The sequence below is a fragment of the Zalophus californianus genome, chromosome 1 (assembly GCF_009762305.2).
Source record: "Zalophus californianus isolate mZalCal1 chromosome 1, mZalCal1.pri.v2, whole genome shotgun sequence".
In the NCBI taxonomy this organism is placed as follows: Eukaryota; Metazoa; Chordata; class Mammalia; order Carnivora; family Otariidae; genus Zalophus; species Zalophus californianus.
In genome coordinates, this window is record NC_045595.1 from 62553572 (window position 1) to 62573667 (window position 20096).

The window sequence follows — 20096 nt, forward strand, 5'->3', positions numbered from 1 at the left end:
TAAATAAGATCTTAAAATCAATCAATCAATCAATCTTTCTAAACAGGGACACCTGGGTGGCTCAGTCGGTTGAGCGTCTGCCTTCTGCTCAGGTCATGATCCCAGGGTCCTGGGATTGAGTCCCACATCGGGCTCCCTGCTCTGTGGGAAGCCTGCTCCTCCCTCTCCCACTCCCCCTGCTTGTGTTCCCTCTCTGTCAAATAAATAAATAAAATCTTTAAAAAAATAAAAAATAAAAATAAAAAAATTAGCAAAAATCACACTGAAGAGCACTGTAGGAAATAAACAACAAAAGACAGAAGAACCAGAAAAAATACTAGAATTTCACAATTTTCTTTTACCTGTTTTCATGAATCCTGGATGTTCAGCAATGTTTGAACTATTTAATAGCTTCACAGCTTTTCGATAATTGCCTCTTAAGTACTCAAAATTGCTTTTAAGAAATAGAGAGGGTGCAGACTGTAAAGAAAATATAAGTTGCTTATATTTTGTTTTCAGATGTCTATTGTGAGATCATAATCATACTGCCGTATTGGCATGTATTCAAGAGCATAAATTAATCAAATCATGCTCACAAAAAACTATAGCAATTTTTCATTGCTTTCATGATCTAAAAATATTAAACCTATCAGAGAGCATCTTATCAACTGAATTAAGGGTCTGCCTAAAAAAAATACACGCAGTACCTATGTATAAGAATATAGTCTGCAGATCATCAACAGACTGTCTTCATCTATTATACTACTACTTGGAAGCCAATTTAACTAGGTCCTTCAGTTCAATGACTAGAGAGACTGGAAGTCTCCCTTATTTTTTAGGGTACAGATGCACCTTCATTAGAACCCAAAGGGACACAAATAATCCAATGACTTTCCAAATAGGAAAAAAAAAGTGTCATTCTATGGATGGAAGAATTGCCTAACAGAATGCCTTATTTTCAAGAGTTAATCTTGCTTGTGACAAAGATCCCATTTTCAATGGCAGACCATGTTTCACTTCCCCTAAGAATCCTAGTGGAGGATCATCTGTATCATACCTATTTAGAATGCAAAAGCATGCATAGATCTGCAGACTGAACATCCATCCAAGAGGACATCCTGGTCTCATCATTTATTCACTTTAGCTTAGCTATAGGCTTTTCTTCTAAGTCCTTGTTCATGCTCTGCTCTGCCTCCTGGTCATTGAGGAACAAGGGCTTCCAAAGCTTATTCCGGGTAGCAATACTTCCTTCCTGATTTAGGTATTACTACTACCCTGCATTACAATTATCTATTTTCCTGTTTCTCTCTCCGCTGTGAGTATAGCTTCCATTAAGGCAGGGATCATGTCTTTTATCTCAAAAAAGGTTTGATAATGGTTAGCTGGCTAGTTAGGCTTTTCCCTCTTAGCCTCAAGTCTACCCCCTCAGACTGTGGCTACAATTTGTTCTCCTCAGAAATCACTTGAGTACTGACCCAGTGACTAATCTGGATCCTGCCTAGGATTTCTAGGGTCAATTATCCTGAACCATTCCTACTACAAACTGTAGTACAAACTACTACAATACTTCAAAGCCAAACTATTTCTCCCTATGACTTCATACTTAAAATTAACAGTTTTCCCAAAAGCATCAAGAATGTTCACAATTCTATCTTTTCCTTCCACAGTCTTAAACGTTATGTTATCAGCGGAGGAGTGGAGTGGAGGGAGTGGAAGGAAGGAGTAATTTTATCTCAAATACTCTAGCAACATTACTCAAATTGAGGTACTGTCAAGTCAAAGATCATTTGGAAAGGGTAGGTTTGGGCTATAGCTGAACTGTTAATCTTTAATAAATGTTTTGAGTATAAACTAATAAGATTCTAAAGTGTCTAACAGTAAATGTTTACATGACTTGTGATAAACCATTTCCAGAATACTAGATAGCTATTTAAAATGGTGGTTTTGAGGGCTACACACCAAGGGAAAATGCTTGCTATAATTTTAAGTGAGAAAAGTATTAAATTACAGACACAGTATGATCATCACTTTACAACTCAATGTCAAGGATTATATGTAACAGTATATATATACTATAATAGACTAAAATAAATTATTTAAGACTCACAAATACCTACTATCCAAACAAGAAAGTTTTAGGACATAAAAGTTACAAACTGGAAAAAAAGAAAAGAAAATCAAGAAGAAACTTACATTTCCAGCTGTGTTCATGACTGACTTGATTTCCCTTTTGCATGCTTTCAGGGACTTCATTTGGATATAAGCTCTTACTTTATACTATCAAAGGAAAATGCTAGTATGTGAGAACTATGATGGATTTACACATGCTGAAGTAGTTTTACTTTCTAGTTAAATGAAATTTCAATCCAATCTGTTTACAACATAGTTATACCAGTTACTTGCAAAACTAAGTTTTAAATTATCTTAATCTATTTTTACTGTATTCTTAGAATGCATTCTAAAAAAACAAAATGGTAGAAAATTTATACTTAAATTCCAAGCAAAAATCCTAACAATTCTTTTATTTTTTAAAAAACTAATTTATATTTTAATTCCAGTATAATTAACGTACAGTATTAGTTTCAGGGGCACAATACAGTGATTCAGCAATTCTCTAATTCCTATCATTTTTATCTGCACCTGGCTAATTAAGAATGAATTTTAGTAGTCTACAAATGATTTTATCATTCAATACATTCCCAAGCCATTTCTCTCAATCTTTTATCAAGTAATTAAAAGATACTGCATTATCATTTTAAGCAAATATAATTAGAAGGATAAATATGCTTTTAAATTATAATACTTCAAAGCCAAACAAATATACATGCCTTGAATTATTTACTGCTTTCAATGATCTATCACATTCTTCATCATTCATAACTATTAGCAAATATACGTGATGCATAACCTCTCTGAGAATTTATGCTACCTGATGAATCTTTGATTTTGCAGCTTCTATTAGGGCTCCACTTTCAGCTTTATGATTTGATCCATCTTTGTTCGTGTTATTACCAGTCTGTAAGGAGGTAAAACAAAGTTAACGAAAATTAAAAATTTTTTGCCATAATTAAATCAGTGATTTACAAGTGAGCTTATCTGAATCACCTAGAGAACATTTTAAAACTACAGAATCCCAGGTCTCACCCCCAGAGATTCAGGTATAATAGTCTGGAGTGGGTAACAGGAAAAAAAATTTTTTTTTTTAAGATTTTATTTATTCGACAGACACAGCGAGAGAGGGAACACAAGCAGAGGAGTGAGAGAGGGAGAAGCAGACTCCCCACTGAGCAAGGAGCCCAATGTGGGGCTCGATCCCAGGACACTGGGATCATGACCTGAGCCAAAGGCAGATGCTTAACTGAGCCACCAAGGCATCCCTTTTTTAAAGTTTTGATGTCTACATTTAAAAAAAAAAGATTTTTATTTATTTGAGAGAGAGAGAGAGAGAACGAGGGGGGGGTATGGGACAGAGAGGGAGAAGCAGACTCTCCACTGAGCAGGGAGCCTGAAGTCAAGCTCAGTCCCAGGACCCCGAGATCATGACCTGAGCCCAAGGCAGACACTTAACAGACTGAGCCACCCAGGTGCCCCCATGTCATTTCCCTCTTAAAAACTTTCTCTGGTATAAATACTGCCAACATCATATGCTAGATTCCTAGTAATATCCAAAACCCTTCACAATGTGACCAGTATTTGAGTTGCCAATCTCATCTCCTGATCTCCTATACCTACATTTTTCAGGTGTACTATGCATTTCAGGTTACCAGAAATTCCTCCAACATACCACTCTCACACCTTCTGTGATGTTTTCTCTGCCGTGCCAGTTACTCTGCTCCATCCTTCTGCTTCTGACTCGTTGAATTATATTACATCTTTCAAGGCCGAAATCAAACATCCAAACTTCTCCAAAAAATCAGTATTTATTTGGAGGGGGAGCAGAGGGAGAGGCAGTGAGAATCTCAAGCCGACTCCACGTTGAGCACAGAGCCCTACATGGCGCTTGATCTCACGACCCAAGATCTCAACCTGAGCCGAAATCAAGAGTCGAACATTCAACCGACTGAGCCACCCAGGCGCCCCTAACTTCTCCAAAATCATCTCTACTCGCCTTCTTCCCAGTCCCTGGACAGATGCTGCCCATCTTTCTCCTCTCTCACAAAGTGTGAACTATAAGGTTTTTATTCTTTAATATCTAGCAGAGGACACAAGCATCTTTTGAACGGAATTATATTTTATCAACTCTTACATACTGAATATGTAAAACAAAGTATTTTACCACACAGTGTTTAGGAATAATGCTAAGATGATTTAACTGAATTATTTTCTATCTACACCTGTTAAATTGTAGAAAGTAATGCTAGATGTTTACTTTTATTTTTTTTTTTAAAGATTTTATTTGACAGAGAGAGACACCGTAAGAGAGGGAACACAAGCCAAAAGAGTGGGAGAGGGAGAAGCAGACTCCCCACTGAGCAGGGAGCCCAATGCAGGGCTCAATCCCAGGACCCTGGGATCATGACCCCAGCCGAAGGCAGACACTTAATGACTGAGCCACCCAAGTGCCCTAGATACTTACTTTTAAACTTTGAGAACTTACACAGGTATAAAGGAAGGTATTAACAATCTGTTTTCTACAAATACTCCTTTTTTAACAAAAGGGCCGTAACAGGAAGAGAGAAGGACCATCCCTTGACAACTAGAGAACAAGCAAAACAAAAAACAAGAGGGGCACCTCATGGTGGCCACCTCCACTGGCTAAGTCAGGTGAGTTTGTGACTCTTGAACTCACGGTTGTGGGTTTGAGTCCCATGTTGGGTGTAGAAATTACTTAAAAATAAAATCTTGGGGCATCTGGGTGGCTCAGTCAGTTAAGCGTCTGCCTTCGGCTCATGTCATGATCTTGGGGTTCTGGGAACGAACCCCATGTTGGGCTCCCTGCTGGGCAGGGAACCTGCTTCTCCCTCTCCCTCTGCCCCACCCCACCACTCACGCATGTGTGTGTGCTCTCTCAAATAAAATCTTCACAAATATAAATAACTAAAAATACAAATAAAATCTTAAAAGTAGAAAACCCATGAGGGCACCTGGGTGGCTCAGTTGGTTGGGCGACTGCCTTCAGCTCAGGTCATGATCCAGGAGTCCTGGGATCAAGTCCTGCATCGGGCTCCCGGCTCAGTGGGGAGCCTGCTTCTCCCTCTGACCCTCTCCCCTCTCATGCTGTTTCTCTCTCTCAAATAAATAAATAAATAAAATCTTTAAAAAAAAAAAAAAAACAACAACCATGAGATCTAAGAAGTATTCTTAATGTACAAGTCTCTTATCCCAGAATATGTCATAAATATGCACTCTTTCTGAAGAACTTAAATGATGAAATTTTCTCTAGTGAAAACTGCCCTGGGTGCCTGGGTGGCTCAGTCATTAAGCGTCTGCCTTTGGCTCAGGTCATGATCCCAGGGTCCTGGAATGGAGCTCCACATCAGGCTCCCTGCTCGGCAGTAAGCCTGCTTCTCCCTCTCCCACTCCCCCTGCTTGTGTTCCCTCTCTTGCTGTCCCTCTGTCAAATAAATAAAAAAAATAAAATCTTTAAAAAAAAAAAAGCTGCCCTGTTTATCCAGGTTATGGATTTCTATTGTCTTAATTCTAATCTTTACATTCTATAAAACATTTCACACAGGAAAAGATGCAAACACACACCCTTAGTAAGCACAGAAATTAAGACCACTATGAGATACCACTTTACACCCATTAGGACAGTTACAGTGTAAAAAAAAAGGGGGCGCCTGGGTGGCTCAGTCATTGGGCGTCTGCCTTTGGCTCGGGTCATGGTCCCAGGGTCCTGGGACCGAGCCCCGCATCAGGCTACCTGCTCTGCGGGAGGCCTGCTTCTACCTCTCCCTCTCTCCCTGCTTGTGTTCCCTCGCTGTATCTCTCTGTCAAATAAATAAATAAAATCTTTAAAAAAAAGATAACAAGGTTGACAAGAATGTGGAGAACCTGGGATCTTCATGAAAGGCTGGTAGGAATGTAAAATAGTGTAGCTACTCTGGAAAACAGGCTGGTAGTTCCTCCTAAGATTAAACATAGAACTGCCGTATGATCCAGCAATTCCACTCGTAAACATATACCCAAAAAATGAAAACATATATGCCTCCACAAAAATATGTACACAAATGTTTACAGCAGCATCATTTATATTAGTCAAATGTGGAAAACAACCCAAATGACCATCAACTGATGGATAAAAAAAAATGTGTCAAAAGCATATAGTGGAGGATTATATGGCCATAAAAAGGAATGAAATACATGAAAAGGGAATGAAGTACATGTTACAACCTGGTAAACTTTGAAGGTATTATGCCAAGTGAAAGAAACCAATCACAAAAGGCCACATACTGTATGATTCCATTTATATAAAATGTCTAGCATAGTCAAATTCATAAAGATAGAAAGTAGATTAGTGGCTGCCAGGGGTTGAGGGAAGGGGAAAAAGTGCTAACAGGTACAGGGTTTCTTTTTGGGGTGATGAAATGTTCTGGAATTTAGATAGTGATGACAGTTCTACAACTGTGAGTATACTAAAAGCCACTGAATTGTACACCTTAAAATGTTAAATTTTGTAGATGTGAATTATATTTGCTTTTTTAGGTCACTGATCAAATTAGTTTCTTAAATAAGTAGGCTCCATGCCCAACGTGGGGCTCGAACTCACGACCCTGACATTAAGAGTCACATGCTCTACCAACTGAGTTGGTAGAGCAACAGTCAGTTGCCCCCATTAATCAAAATTTTAACTCATCTGTCTCTCCCTACCTAGCCTATGGGCCGCCTGAGGGTAGGCATAATTCTTCTGGTTTTTATTACAAGAATTCTTAAATTGAAGTATAACTGACATAAACACTATTAGGTATACAACATAATAGTATTTGTAAATACTATGAAATAAGTCTAGTTAAAACATCTATCACTAGGGCACCTGGGTGGCTCAGATGGTTAAGCGTCTGCCTTCGGCTCAGGTCATAATCCCAGGGTCCTGGGATCGAGTCCCACATAAGGCTCCCTACTCCTGGGGAGCCTGCTTCTCCCTCTGCCTCTCTCTCTGTCTCTCATGAATAAATAAATAAAATCTTTTTTTTTTTTTAAAGATTTTATTTATTTATTGGACAGAGAGAGACAGCGAGAGCAGGAACACAAGCAGGGGGAGTGGGAGAGGGAGAAGCAGGCTTCCCGCTGAGCAGGGAGCCCGATGTGGGACTCGATCCCAGGACCCTGGGATCATGACCTGAGCCGAAGGCAGACGCTTAACGACTGAGCCACCCAGGCGCCCAATAAATAAAATCTTAAAAAAAAAAAAAAAAAAAAAGGGTGCCTGGGTGGCTCAGATGGTTAAGCGTCTGCCTTTGGCTCAGGTTATGATCCCAGAGTCCTCGGATCGAGTCCCGCATCGGGCTCCCTGCTCCTTGGGAGCCTGCTTCTCCCTCTGCCTCTCTCTTGCTCTCTCTCTCTGTGTCTCTCATGAATAAATAAATAAAATCTTAAAAAAAAAAAAAAACATCTATCACTATACTATACATAATTACAAAAGGTTTTTATTCTTGTGCTGAGGACTTCAAAGATCTACTCTCTTAGCCATCTTCAAGTATGTAATACTATGGTATGATTAACAATAGCGACCATTCTGTACAGTGAATTATATTTCAATAAAGCTGTTAAAATATTTAATAACTCCAAATATTAACCACAAATTTTAATCTGATCACCTCAGAACACTTACCTCATTCTTCCCATTTTTGTTATTGTTGCCTTGTGAAATCATTTTTTCTAGGACAGCAAGAAGATGCAAAGCTTTCTCAGCTTGATAGGTTAATATATATAGGTCTACAAGCAAAAAACACACTGCTTGGGCAAATTTTTCTTCTGGGGGAAAAAAAACAGGAAAAGAAAAGTTATAATCCAAAGTGAAGCGAACATTTCAGACCACTCCTCCCCAAAAAGTTCTAAAGAGCAAAGACTCAGTCTTATTATTTAAATGACTGTTCATCACCTAGAGCCATGAATGGAACAACGTGCAATACCAACAATGCTATTCTCTTCTGCATCTCAAGGCCTCTCATTGCAGGGTTCCTAGTGACAGATCCTCCTTTGACAAAATATCCACCAAACACCAACACATGAAATGAGGAATATTACTTTAGGAAGAAGGAAACCTCAATTCCAGTACTCGCTTAGCTACTTACTAGATATGTGGCCTCTACACATCACTGAGCTAATTTTTAGACCTCAGCTGGCCAACCTGTAAAATGGGGAGAATACTTCACCTGCCTGAAGGCAGGGGGGTGAGCCAGGTGATCTTTTGAGGTTCCTTCCAACTCTAAGAAGGACTTCAAAGGAAGAAGAGCCCAAAAAGAAAGGAAGGGTAACCTGGTATATCATTTTCTTTTCCTTTCAGAAGAAAAAAGGAAAAATAAGGTCTAAAAAAGAATGCTAAAATCAAGAACAGAAATTTCAAAAGCCCTTAAGAGAGCCTCCTAACAAGTCTTCCTGATTCCATTCTTGCTTTTACACAGCAGCCAGAGTGGATTCCATTTAAAGCTAAAATCAAGGTGGTTGATGCGCAAAGGTCACCCACCACTCTTAAAACAGTTAAGTCCTCACCTAGGCCACAGGACTTCACCTATTCTGCCCCTTACTACTTACAACTTCATTTGCTTCTGTTTCCCCCACCTAGTTCCTGTCACAACGACTTCTGCTGTTCCTCTCACTAAACTCAAGCTCACTACAGGTTCTTCACATATACTATCATCTCTGGCTGGAATGCCTTCCTCCTCAAGAGCCATGTGGCTCACCTCTTAAATTCACTCAGGTCTCTTTTCAAATACTGTCTTATCCCAGGCCTTCCTTGACTGCCTTATCTAAAAATAAGGTTCCCAATCCATCTCTATCCTCTTACCCAATTTTAGCTTTTCTTCATGGCATTCAGCTACCTCACAAAATATATATTTATTGTGTTGTTCTCTCTCCCATTAGAATATTAGCATAATGAGGGTAAAGACTTTATTTCATTCACTGCATTATCTTCACATCCCAGAACATTTTTTTTTTAAAGATTTATTTATTTATTTGACAGAGAGAGAGAGAGCAAGAGCAGGAACACAAGCAGGAGTGAGAGGAGAAGCAGGCTTCCCGCCGAACAGGGACCCTGATGTGGGACTCGATCCCAGGACCCCGGGACCATGGCCTGAGCCGAAGGCAGCCACCTAACGACTGAGCCACCCAGGCGCCCTTTCCCAGGACAGTTTTGGTCCACAGTATATGCTCAATAAATACACGTTGCAGAAGAACCTAGTAGTGATATTTTTATTTTTTTCTAAAGATTTATTTATTTTAGAGAGAGTGAGTGCAAGTGTGCACAAGCTGGGACAACAGGGCAGAGGGAGAGGAAGGGAAGAGAATCCACAAGCAGACTCCCTAGTGAGCATGGAGTCTGACGCAGGGCTAAATTGCAGGACCCTGAGATCATGACCTGAGCTGAAACCAAGGGTTGGACATTCAGTCAACTGAGCTACCCAGGCATCCCTCAAATAGTAACGTTTTTTAAAAATAACAATAATGGGGGTGCCTGGCTGGCTCAGTTGGAAGAGCATGTGACTCCTGATCTTGGGGTTCTAAGTTTGAACCCCATGTTGGGTGTAGAGATTACTTATAAATTAAAAGAACAATAATAATTTTCAAAGAAGAAAAAAAATTTGAATTCTACCTAGTTGGTTGTTATATTCCATACTCAGCCACAGTATGGATTAACAGGATTTCATGAACTGTTTCAGAAATTCTAAAAACCAGCTTTTTACAAAGGGGCACCTGGCTGGCTCAGTTGGTAGAGCATGTGACTTTTGATAAGTTCAAGCCCCACTTAGGTGTAGAGATTACTTAACAAAAAACAAACAACCCTCCCCGCTTCATAGAAAAACACATCTGTGTCATCCTAGAAGTATAATTCTGGTTTCCAGCTTTATAAAGAAAGGTCACAATTTACCCCATCTTCACCAGTGGTGTTTCTCTTGCCCAATCTACCCAGCTACCATGCCCTCAGCACAGAAGAGGAGCACCTTGAAAATGCCCCCCCTGGATCCTCAGCAAGCAGCTGTTAACAGTTGGCAGCAAAAGGGGACCCTGTCATTCTTCTCAAAGCCCCACAGAGGAACCATCACACTCCACCTCTTGTCCTGTGGGGACCACATCAGCAATCAGGCATTTATAAATCAGGAATCGGCATCAGTGTTTTGAATTTAAAGGAGAGTAACATAGAGAAAAAGACAAAAATGTGAATCACAACTGAAATCTGACTGCCTGTGGGCTGGAAACAAACAGCCCTCTTTAACAACCATTTCCTGAGTCTGCCTTTGCTGCTTTATTTGCTCCCTCTTTGTTCCTCTGCCCTCACCTTTCTTACTATACTTATTCAAGGCTAGTAACTGTAAGATAAGTAACTTAAGATACCAAAAAAGCTAGCATAGTCTGTACTATCTATTCTTTGATTACCCACAAAAACATCAGTGAGGCAATGGACAAAATACTTCACTGTCCCTTAACATCCCCGAACACTCCTTAACACACTGCTCAAGTAAGAATGGATTGGGTACACTAGGCGGTATTTAAAGAGCAGAGAAAAAACAAAAATCACTAAGTCTTTCCAATCAGAAACATCATTTCTAACAATCATATTTAAAAACTGAGGGGTGGGCAGGGGCGCCTGGGTGGCTCAGTCAGTTAGGTGTCTGCCTTCAGCTCAGGTCAGGATCCTGGGGTCTTGGGATCGAGCCCCACATCAGGCTCCCTGCTCAATGGAGAGCCTGCTTCTCCCTCTGCCTCTGCTGCTCCCCCTGCTCGTGTTCTCTCTCTTGCTCATTCTCTCTCTCAAATGAGCAGATGAGATTTAAAAAAAAAAAAAAACATTGAGGAGTGGGGGGGAAATGCTAAAAGAAAACTTGGGTTCATCTAAAAATGTCATTTTTATCTTTTCTAGCTATTAAGAAAACCTACACAGCTTTTTTTCTTTCTTTAAATACTAATAGGCAACTCCCTGATTTAGGTTAACTAGGTAAAAGTACCAGAGGCCACTGCAAATATGAGAATTTTTTTTTTTTTTTTAGAATGGGGAGGGGCAGAGGGAGAGGGACAGAGAGAATCCCAAACAGGCTTTAAACCCAGTGCATAGCCCGATGGGGGGCTCGATCTCACAACCCTGAGATCAAGGGTCACTTAATTCACTGAGCCACCCAAGTCCCCTGATGACAGGGAGAATTTTGACAGAACATACCAAAAGGTTCTATGAACTGGTAAAGTTTTTCACCAACTGCTATCGCTTCTGTGTACTGCCGCAGATGATAAAGAATGACTGCCTGATTGTAATACAACATGCTGTTCTCAACATCATCTAATCCATCCATTTCTTCAACAGCCGAATGGACCTATGAAACAATCAACAAAGATCGTTGTTGTTCTCACAACAGTAAGAAAATAAAGAGCAAAAGTGAAAGAATCTATATGAACAAACAGAAACACAGGCCAACATTTCTTACTCTGAATTTTTCCACATTTTTAACAGGACCTCTAGATTTTAATTATTCTCATATATTCAAAATTATTTTATTCATAATAAAATTTCATTAAGTAAAACATTTTCATGGACTTTATGTAGTACTTAGCACAAAGCAAGGCAAGTCTCTTCCTTGCCACTGTGAAGATATCATCAATGTCTTAACTGCCAACATGGCTTCCGAGATGGTTCCCTACTTTCTAGCCTCCCTGGCAGTGGGAAAAACTCAAAAGACCTTTCCCATATGCACTATGTTTTATACACACACACATACACATACGTATAAATAACCTTGATTTCATTTTGTAAAAACTAAAGTAAAATTTAAACATTAATAAACAATAGCTAACTACTTAATTATGTGTCAGGTCCACTATGTTAAACCTTTTATAGAGAATACGTCATTTAATCCTCACAATACCTCCAGGACATAGATATTATCATTTCCGTTTTATAAATAGGAGACCAGCACAAAAAAATTAATTATCTTGCCCAAGGCTTTATAACTAGGGAGTATATTTTCTGATATTCCTCTTAATTTCAGGTTTTGTTCATATAACTAAGTTATTTAAAGTAATAAACAAAAATAGGCTTTTAATGGCTTTGCTAAAACACTAACACTTACATCTGATACCAGATAAAAAAATCGCTTTGCATTTTAAAGCTAATGACTACCTGCATATCCCCTCCCTAAACTGTAGCAATAGGCTTGCAAATTTTAATCGTTTTGCAAACATTCTGTAATTTCATTTAACATACAAAACTGGAAATCTATCTGGATTAAAACTAATTTTTCTTTGCCACTATTAAGATTGGAATAAATTATTTTTTTTAAGGATTTGAGAGAGAGAAGAGTGCATGGGGAGGAGGGAGAGAGGGAGGGAGAGTCCTAAGAAGACACTGCACTGAGCTTGGAGCCCTACATGGGGCTCAATCTCATGACCCTGAAACCACAACCTGAGCCAAAACCAAAAGTCGGACTCCCAACCAACTATGGCACCCAGGTGCCTCTAAAGATTGGCACAAATTATTGAGGAATGGTAAATAATTAATTCTAAGACTGACACTTCCCTATATTAAGCAGTGGGACTTTGATATACATGATGAACTTAACCTTGGTTTGGCTGATGGCAAGGAAGCAGAAGGTTCATGACACAGAGTAATTTGTAATCAGACACCTGAGACTTCAGTCATCCACATGGTGAGCTTGACAGGGCGGTTCAAATGTTAACAACTGGTCCTCTCTGATCACAAGCACTTGCATCTCTGTTGAGTTTGCAGGTTCTGTATAATCTTCACTTACCAAGTCATAGTCTTTCTAGTGACTAAGAAAAATAGTACTTCTTGGTAGTAATATAATGAACAGAGAATGAGCTAAGAAAGGGTTAATTCTTAGCCAGAAAAGGGGGTTTTGGACAAATTAAGGAATTTTGGATTCAAAAATGGTTGAACATTCACCTATACAAAATAGCCAAAGTAGGCAAATAAATAGACAAAGCAAATTACTAGCTGCTGGGCGCTGGGAGTTTGCTGTCAAATGGCAGGGACTGCTATGGGTTTGTTTTTAACACTTGTTTTTTTTTTTTAAGATTTTATTTAAGTAGGGACACCTGGGCGGCTCAGTCGGTTAGGCATCTGCCTTCAGCTCAGGTCTTAATCCCAAGGCCCTGGAATCGAGTCCCACATTAGGCTCCTTGCTCAGCAGGGAGCCTGCTTCTCTCTGCTTGCCATTCCCCCTGCTGGTGTGTGCGTGTGAGTGCTCTCTTGCTCTCTCTCTCTCTAGCAAATGAAGAATATAAATAAATTCTTTCTTCTTAAAAAAAAAAACAAAACAAAGCAAAAATGGTTGAACATGACATAAATAACAGCAACATCTTCTAGGACTTACCAAAAACATCTAGTAATTGCCCCAGCCAGAACAAAAACTACTCATTAAATGAGATAAAACATTAATAAAGGTGAAATAGGTTGTAAAGATATGTAACTATGCCGAGGACAGAAGACTCTGAATGGAAGTGTGATTTAGATAAAGCTAGGAGACACAGGTACAAACACTTCTAGGAAATGCAAGAGAGTTGGATGGCATGAGGGGGATTATTGAGCCAGCCTTATCAAGAATAAAAGCAAAAAAAAAAAAAAAGAATTAGGACTAGCAAAAGGATTTCAAAAAGCAGTTTTCTTGGCTTAATAGGAAGTTTGCAGGAGTCTCTTACTCTAAAAAAGGGTTTTAAGGATGAACTTGTGCTCAAAGACCAAATAAATATTCCCTGGAAGAAACAGTCTATGGGGTCATAGGACATGTGTACTAGATATCCACAAACATCATCTTTCCTTTGATTCTGGAGCTCCAGATAAAGTCACAGTTACTAAGACTAGAGAAATAAAGAAATGTGATATATAAATTTGTGAAGACTGGGGTAGCTATGAAAACAGGCTCAAAAGTCAGATGGTCTGGGGGTGCCTGGAAAGCTCAGTCTGTAGAGCATGTAACTCTTGATCTTGGGGTTATGAGTTCAAACCCCACATGTAGAGTTTACTTAAAAAAAACCAAAAAACAAAAAACAACAACTCAGACGGTCTGGTTCAAATCTTGCTACTCCCCTTCCTGGCTATATAAATTAAAATTATTAGGCTCCCTAAATCCCAGTTGTACAACTGAGATAACAAGTACCTATCTTAAGGGTTGAATGTGAGGATTATATGAGATAAAACATAAAAAGCATTTAATGTGGAATTTGGAATCACATAAGCATTTAATAAACGATGGCTATTATTCTCATTTTCTTTTTTTTTTTTATAAGTAATCTCTACACCCAAGGTGGGGCTTGAACTCATGACCCCGAGATCCAAGAACTGCATGCTCCATGGATGGAACTCGGGGGTATTATGCTAAGTGAAATAAGTCAATCAGAGAATGACAATTATCATATGATCTCACTGATATGTGGAATTTGAGAAACAAGGCAGAGGATCATAGGGGAAGACAGGAAAAAATGAAACAAGATGAAACTGGAGAGAGACACAAACCATAAGAGACTCTTAATCTCAGGAAACAAATGGAGGGTTGCTGGAGCAGAGGGGGGTAGGGGTTGGGGGGCTGGGTGATGGACACTGGGGAGGGTATGTGCTATGGCGAGCACTGTGTATTGTGTAAGACTGATGAATCACAGACCTGTACCCCTGAAACAAATACATTATATGTTAATAATAAAAAAAAATTGCGTGCTCTACCAACTGAGCCAGGCAGGCACCCCTATTATTCTCATTTTCATTGAGGAACTATAATAGGGTTGAAAAATCACTCCTGTGAAGAATTAGGAAGAGCGTGAGCAGGTTACTTATTTCTAACAATACCACGTTTAGGGTGATACTGTAAAGTAGCTTTGCTCCTATAAAAAATTATGAAGACCGTGAAGGGGTCACTTATTTCTTTCTTTTAAGGTTGAAGTGGTTTTTTTTGTTTTGTTTTGTTTTTAGAAATTTTATTTATTTGAGAGAGAGAGAGAGAGAGCGAGCACATGAGAGGGGGGAGGGTCAGAGGGAGAAGCAGTCTCCCTGCTGAGCAGGGAGCCCGATGCGGGACTCGATCCAGGGACTCCAGGACCATGACCCGAGCCGAAGGCAGTCGCTTAACCAACTGAGCCACCCAGGCGCCCTGGGGGTCACTTATTTCTAACTATATCACATATTAGGGTGATATTCTACTGTATAGTGGTATTCATGAACAAGGACAGGAGCTCAAAAAGGTCTTAAGACCTTCTACAGCACAAAGCAGTAATCAGAAGCACAGACCCTAAAGTCAAACAGGACTGGGTTGACGGAGCTCTTTTCATTTAAGAGCTTTGTGTCTTTGGACAATTTATACAAGCTATCTGTACCTCAGCTTTCCCATCTGTAAAATGAGAAAAATTATAGTAGCTGTTTCATAGGACTACTGGGAAGAATAAGTGACATGCTGCATACAAGGTTCTCAGCAGGGCCTTGTTCCATAATGCAATAAATGTCTGCTATCTGATACTATCATCATCCTCATCATCAGCCCTTTTGACTATCAAAGCTCTAACTCTGTGATGTGAGAAATGTTGCTGGTATGATCAATGACCAAGACAAGCCCCAAACCATTTATGAATCAGAATATCTTCTACTGAATCAATTAATCATGTCCTGATCCAAAGTGCTAAAACAATTTGACATTATTATAATCAGATCTTTGCAGTTATAAAAAAAGATAATCTCAGCGGTTAAGCTTTTTCATATATTTCCACTTTAATTTTTTCTCAACACTCCAAAGCTCATTCAAATTTGGTATATTAATCTATTCTGTTCAATTTAAAAATACAATAGAAAATAAAATTATACAACATACCTTCCATTCCCTGGAATAATAATTTTATAAAATTAATGCAAGTATTTTAGATACATTAGAAATTGTGCTATCAATACCAGACATGTCCTATTAATTTTCCTTAAGTATTTCTATTGCACAATTGAGAGAATACCACAGTATTTTTACAGCTAAATTCATTTGCGTATCACCTGATTCTTCAGCTGGTTAAGTGTCTGTCTCAAACTATCTGTTGTCATTTGGTTGTTTTTAAAAAACTCAGTCACTGCTGTATTCAAAATTATTTTATAATCATCTTTGTTTACTTCTTGTAGGCAAGCAAGGTGTTGTAGACAGGCATCATAATTTCCAGCCTAAGACAAAAAAACAGACAAAATTATGTATCAGCTTTAAAACCATACATTCATTTCCAAATATATTTCACTCTTCATTGAAAAACTCTTTAAAGGGGTGCCTGGGTGGCTCAGTCGGTTAAGTGTTTGCTTTTGGCTCAGGTCATGATCCCAGGGTGCTGGGATTGAGCCCCACATCAGGCTCCCCTGCTTCTCCCTCTGCCTGCCGCTCCCCCTGCTTGTGCTCTCTCTCTAGCTGACAAATAAAGACTTAAAAAAAAAAAATTTTAAAAAGACCTACAACAAAAAGGAAAGAAAAATAAAAGGACCTACAATTCCCCTAAATATACTAATTAAAGTGACTAGATGAAGCAATATTCATATCAATTAAGAAACTGGGATATGTCAATTATATCTCAATAAAGCCGGAAAAAAATTGTAGATATTTCCTAAGACTCAAACTCTAACACCAATACTTGTATAAGACACATACATAGACACATAGGTATACCATACATCTCTATATATGTATAAAACAACATGCTATATACACACAAATATATATGTATATAGTTGTCTATTGCTAGTAGGACATAGTAGCTGAGACTGGCCAAGAAAGGTAATATGATTAATTATTCTAATTTTTAATTTCCAGTAAATACACTTGGAATATCCAAGTATCAAATTCTTCTGCTTACATGTAACTTGACAATCAAACAAGGTTTCTTTTCATATTGTTTAATGTCAAAGAAGTTAAAGTTTTGACAAGAAACCTTTGGAATTCCATTTTAAAGCATATTCAAGAAAAAGAATTGAATAAAGCAGTGAATTGAAGAGTGACCCACATATTTACAAATCTAAGTTTTAAAGACTTTTTTTTTTTAAGATTTTATTTATTTACTTGACAGAGAGAGACACAGCGAGAGAGGGAACACAAGCAGGGGGAGTGGGAGAGGGAGAAGCAGGCTTCCTGCCAAGCAGGGAACATAATGTGGGGCTCGATCCCAGGACCCTGGGATCATGACCTAAGCCAAAGGCACATGCTGAACCAACCAGGCGACCCTAAGTTCTAAAGACTTAAAAACAACACTGTAAGAGTTAAAACATGTTTATGAAAACACAAAAACTTGGTAATGGCTCAAATTACTCCCATTCCTTTCACCATATTTAAACTCTAATTTTTTTAAATATTAAAACTAAACCTACTCACTAAACTTAACTCTTGAATTATTACAGAACAAAAATTGTAAGTTTAAAAATTCATTGTGGAAAGATTCGTATTAGACAGATTCTAAAAATGGGAGACAAAAGAAAAAAAGCACTGCTTACCGTGAAAGCTTGGAAAGCGCTGGTGGACAACTCCTTCTCTTGATCAGTAATCCCAGAGGACTGACTTGTCCCTTCATGCTTCTCTGCTCCCTGATCTGCAAGCACAAAAGTTTTACGGTTGTTTAGAAATAAAGTTGTACAGTGAACGTGCCCTAGTTTTCTTCTGTCTTCTTCCTAATGAAGGTGCCACAGTTAGGGCTTTCTCAACAACAATGGCATATTAGTGTTATAAGTGAGTTAGAAGCCACTCCACCAAAAACTTAAAGAAATGTTTCCCTTAGCCATGGTCAAGCACAATGAAAACCCACCATCACTTATGTAAAGATTACAGCTCTGTCCATCCTGGGCTGAGAATGTTGTGTTCACTTAAAAACATGAGATCTGCCCCCCAGCAATATATCAAAGTCCTACATATTCAAGAAATTATGCCAGACTCTGGAGACAAAAGGAGATTATAAATATATATATAATACCTTCAAAAAGTTTATAACCCAGTTGGAATATAGTAACATTTAACAATTAGAAAACTACTCTGAGGGCGCCTGGGTGGCTCAGTTGGTTGGGTGGCTGCCTTTGGCTCAGGTCATAATCCCAGAATCCCGGGATCGAGTCCCACATTGGGCTCCCTGCTCAGTGGGGAGTCTGCTTCTCCCTCTGACGCTACCCCCCTTTTGTGTTTTCTCTCTCTCTCTCAAATAAAATCTTAAAAAAAAAAAGAAAACTACTTTGATAAGAACTCATACTTAATTTCCAGGCCAAGGGGCACCTGGGTGGCTCAATCGTTAAGCATCTGCCTTCAGCTCAGGTCATGATCTCAGGATCCTGGGATGGAGCCCTCCATCGGGCTCCCTGCTCAACGGGAAGCCTGCTTCTCCCACTCCCACTCCCCCTGCTTGTGTTCCCTCTCTCACTGTGTCTCTCCTTGCCAAATAAATAAAATCTTTAAACAAAACAAAAAATTTCCAGGCCAAGAATACTTTCATAGGCTTAGAAATCCAAAAGCCAGGATTAACACATTTAAAAAGCTTCCTTAACATGATTATACCTTTTAAGATTAATGATTCCTGCCCCACAACTCAGTATTTCAAAATTAGATTTTTTTTAAAAGATTTATTTGACAGAGAGAGACACAGAGAGAGAGGGAACACAAGCAGGGGAAGTGAGAGAGGAAGAAACAGGCTTCCCGTGGAGCATGGAGCCAGATGTGGGGCTCAATCCCAGGACCCTGGGATCATGACCTGAGCCGAAGGCAGACGCTTAACGCCTGAGCCACCCAGGTGCCCCGATATTTTTTATTTAAAAACCAAATTCCAAAGTAAACAAAAATCTCTGCTAAATAAAGTCTAAAACTACTCAAGTTCAACACTTTTAACTGTCCTGACAAATGCTTCAAAAAAAAAAATACTTTTTCTGGGGTGCCTGGGTGGCTCAGTCAGTTGTGTCTCACTCTTGGGTTTTGACTCAGGTCATGAACGCTGGGTGGTGGGACTGAACCCTTCATCCGGCTCTGGATTCAGGGGGGAGTCTGCAGGAGAGTCTCTCCCTTCTCTCAAAATAAATAAATAAATCTTTTTAAAAAATTGTGTATGCAGGGGCGCCTAGGTGGCTCAGTTGTTAAGCATCTGCCTTCGGCTCAGGTCATGATCCCAGGGTCCTGGGATCGAGCCTGCATCAGGCTCTCCACTCGGCGGAAAGCCTGCTTCTCCCTCTCCCACTCCCCCTGCTTATGTTCCCTCTCTCGCTGTGTCTCTCTCTGTCAAATAAATAAATAAAATCTTTTAAAAAAAATTGTATTTGCCAGAAAGCGAGCAAGCGAGCGCACATGCACAAGCAGGGGGAGCAGCAGACAAAGGGAGAAGCAGGCTTCCCGCTGGGCAAGGAACCCCATGAGGGGACTCAATCCCAGGACCCTGAGTCAAAGACAGACGCTCAACCGACTGAGCCACCCAGGCATCCCAAAATAATATTTTTTCTTTCATGAAAGAAGAAGCATCATTGATCCCAACATTTGTGAGCACAATTGCAGTCAAATGATACCATCTCTTCTTGTTCACAAGAGATCTTTCTGGACTAAGCCTCATTTATATACTGTGGTAGATGATTTTTTGGGAGAGGGGCTGGCAGAAATCTTTCTTATCCTTGGGATTTGGGGCCTTGATGTCAGATAACTGACAGGAACCTAAACCATAATATCACACTCTGGAGACAACATCATGCTTATCCAGTTTTCACAAACTTTTAAGTTTCCTCGGTAAAATTACATAGCAGAAGCCACAAAACATAGTTTCCAGTCAACACTAAGAAACATACCTGAGCTTTTAATTATTTATTTAAAGGAAAGGAGACAATAAAGTTATAAAAGTTAGTAAGAATAAAAGGTAACCACATCTACAGAGCTCATAAAAATGTAGCATCTAGTGTATCAAGGGACCGTAAAAAATGTTAAATCCTTTAAATCTTTCAGCCCTTTTCACATTTATTCAATGCCGCCATCATCATCATTATAAAGACTTCGGGA

At 39.3% G+C, this 20096-nt stretch overlaps 1 protein-coding gene across 5 annotated transcripts in view; it reads right to left on the reverse strand.

Moving 5' to 3' along the window:
- The window catches only part of CNOT10 (CCR4-NOT transcription complex subunit 10), a 77683-nt gene that overhangs the window by 39842 nt on the left and 17745 nt on the right, over positions 1-20096 (reverse strand). For 4 of the 5 annotated variants that reach the window (XM_027586740.1, XM_027586737.1, XM_027586736.1 and 1 more), the window contains exons 2-8: positions 17579-17673; positions 16109-16270; positions 11294-11444; positions 7751-7893; positions 2909-2995; positions 2173-2256; positions 342-459 (exon numbers count right to left, since the gene is read on the reverse strand). In XM_027586740.1, the coding sequence (XP_027442541.1) occupies positions 342-459; positions 2173-2256; positions 2909-2995; positions 7751-7893; positions 11294-11444; positions 16109-16270; positions 17579-17673 (840 nt within the window). The remainder of the gene's footprint in view (positions 1-341; positions 460-2172; positions 2257-2908; positions 2996-7750; positions 7894-11293; positions 11445-16108; positions 16271-17578; positions 17674-20096) is intronic. The other variant, XM_027586738.1, reaches the window with a different exon arrangement.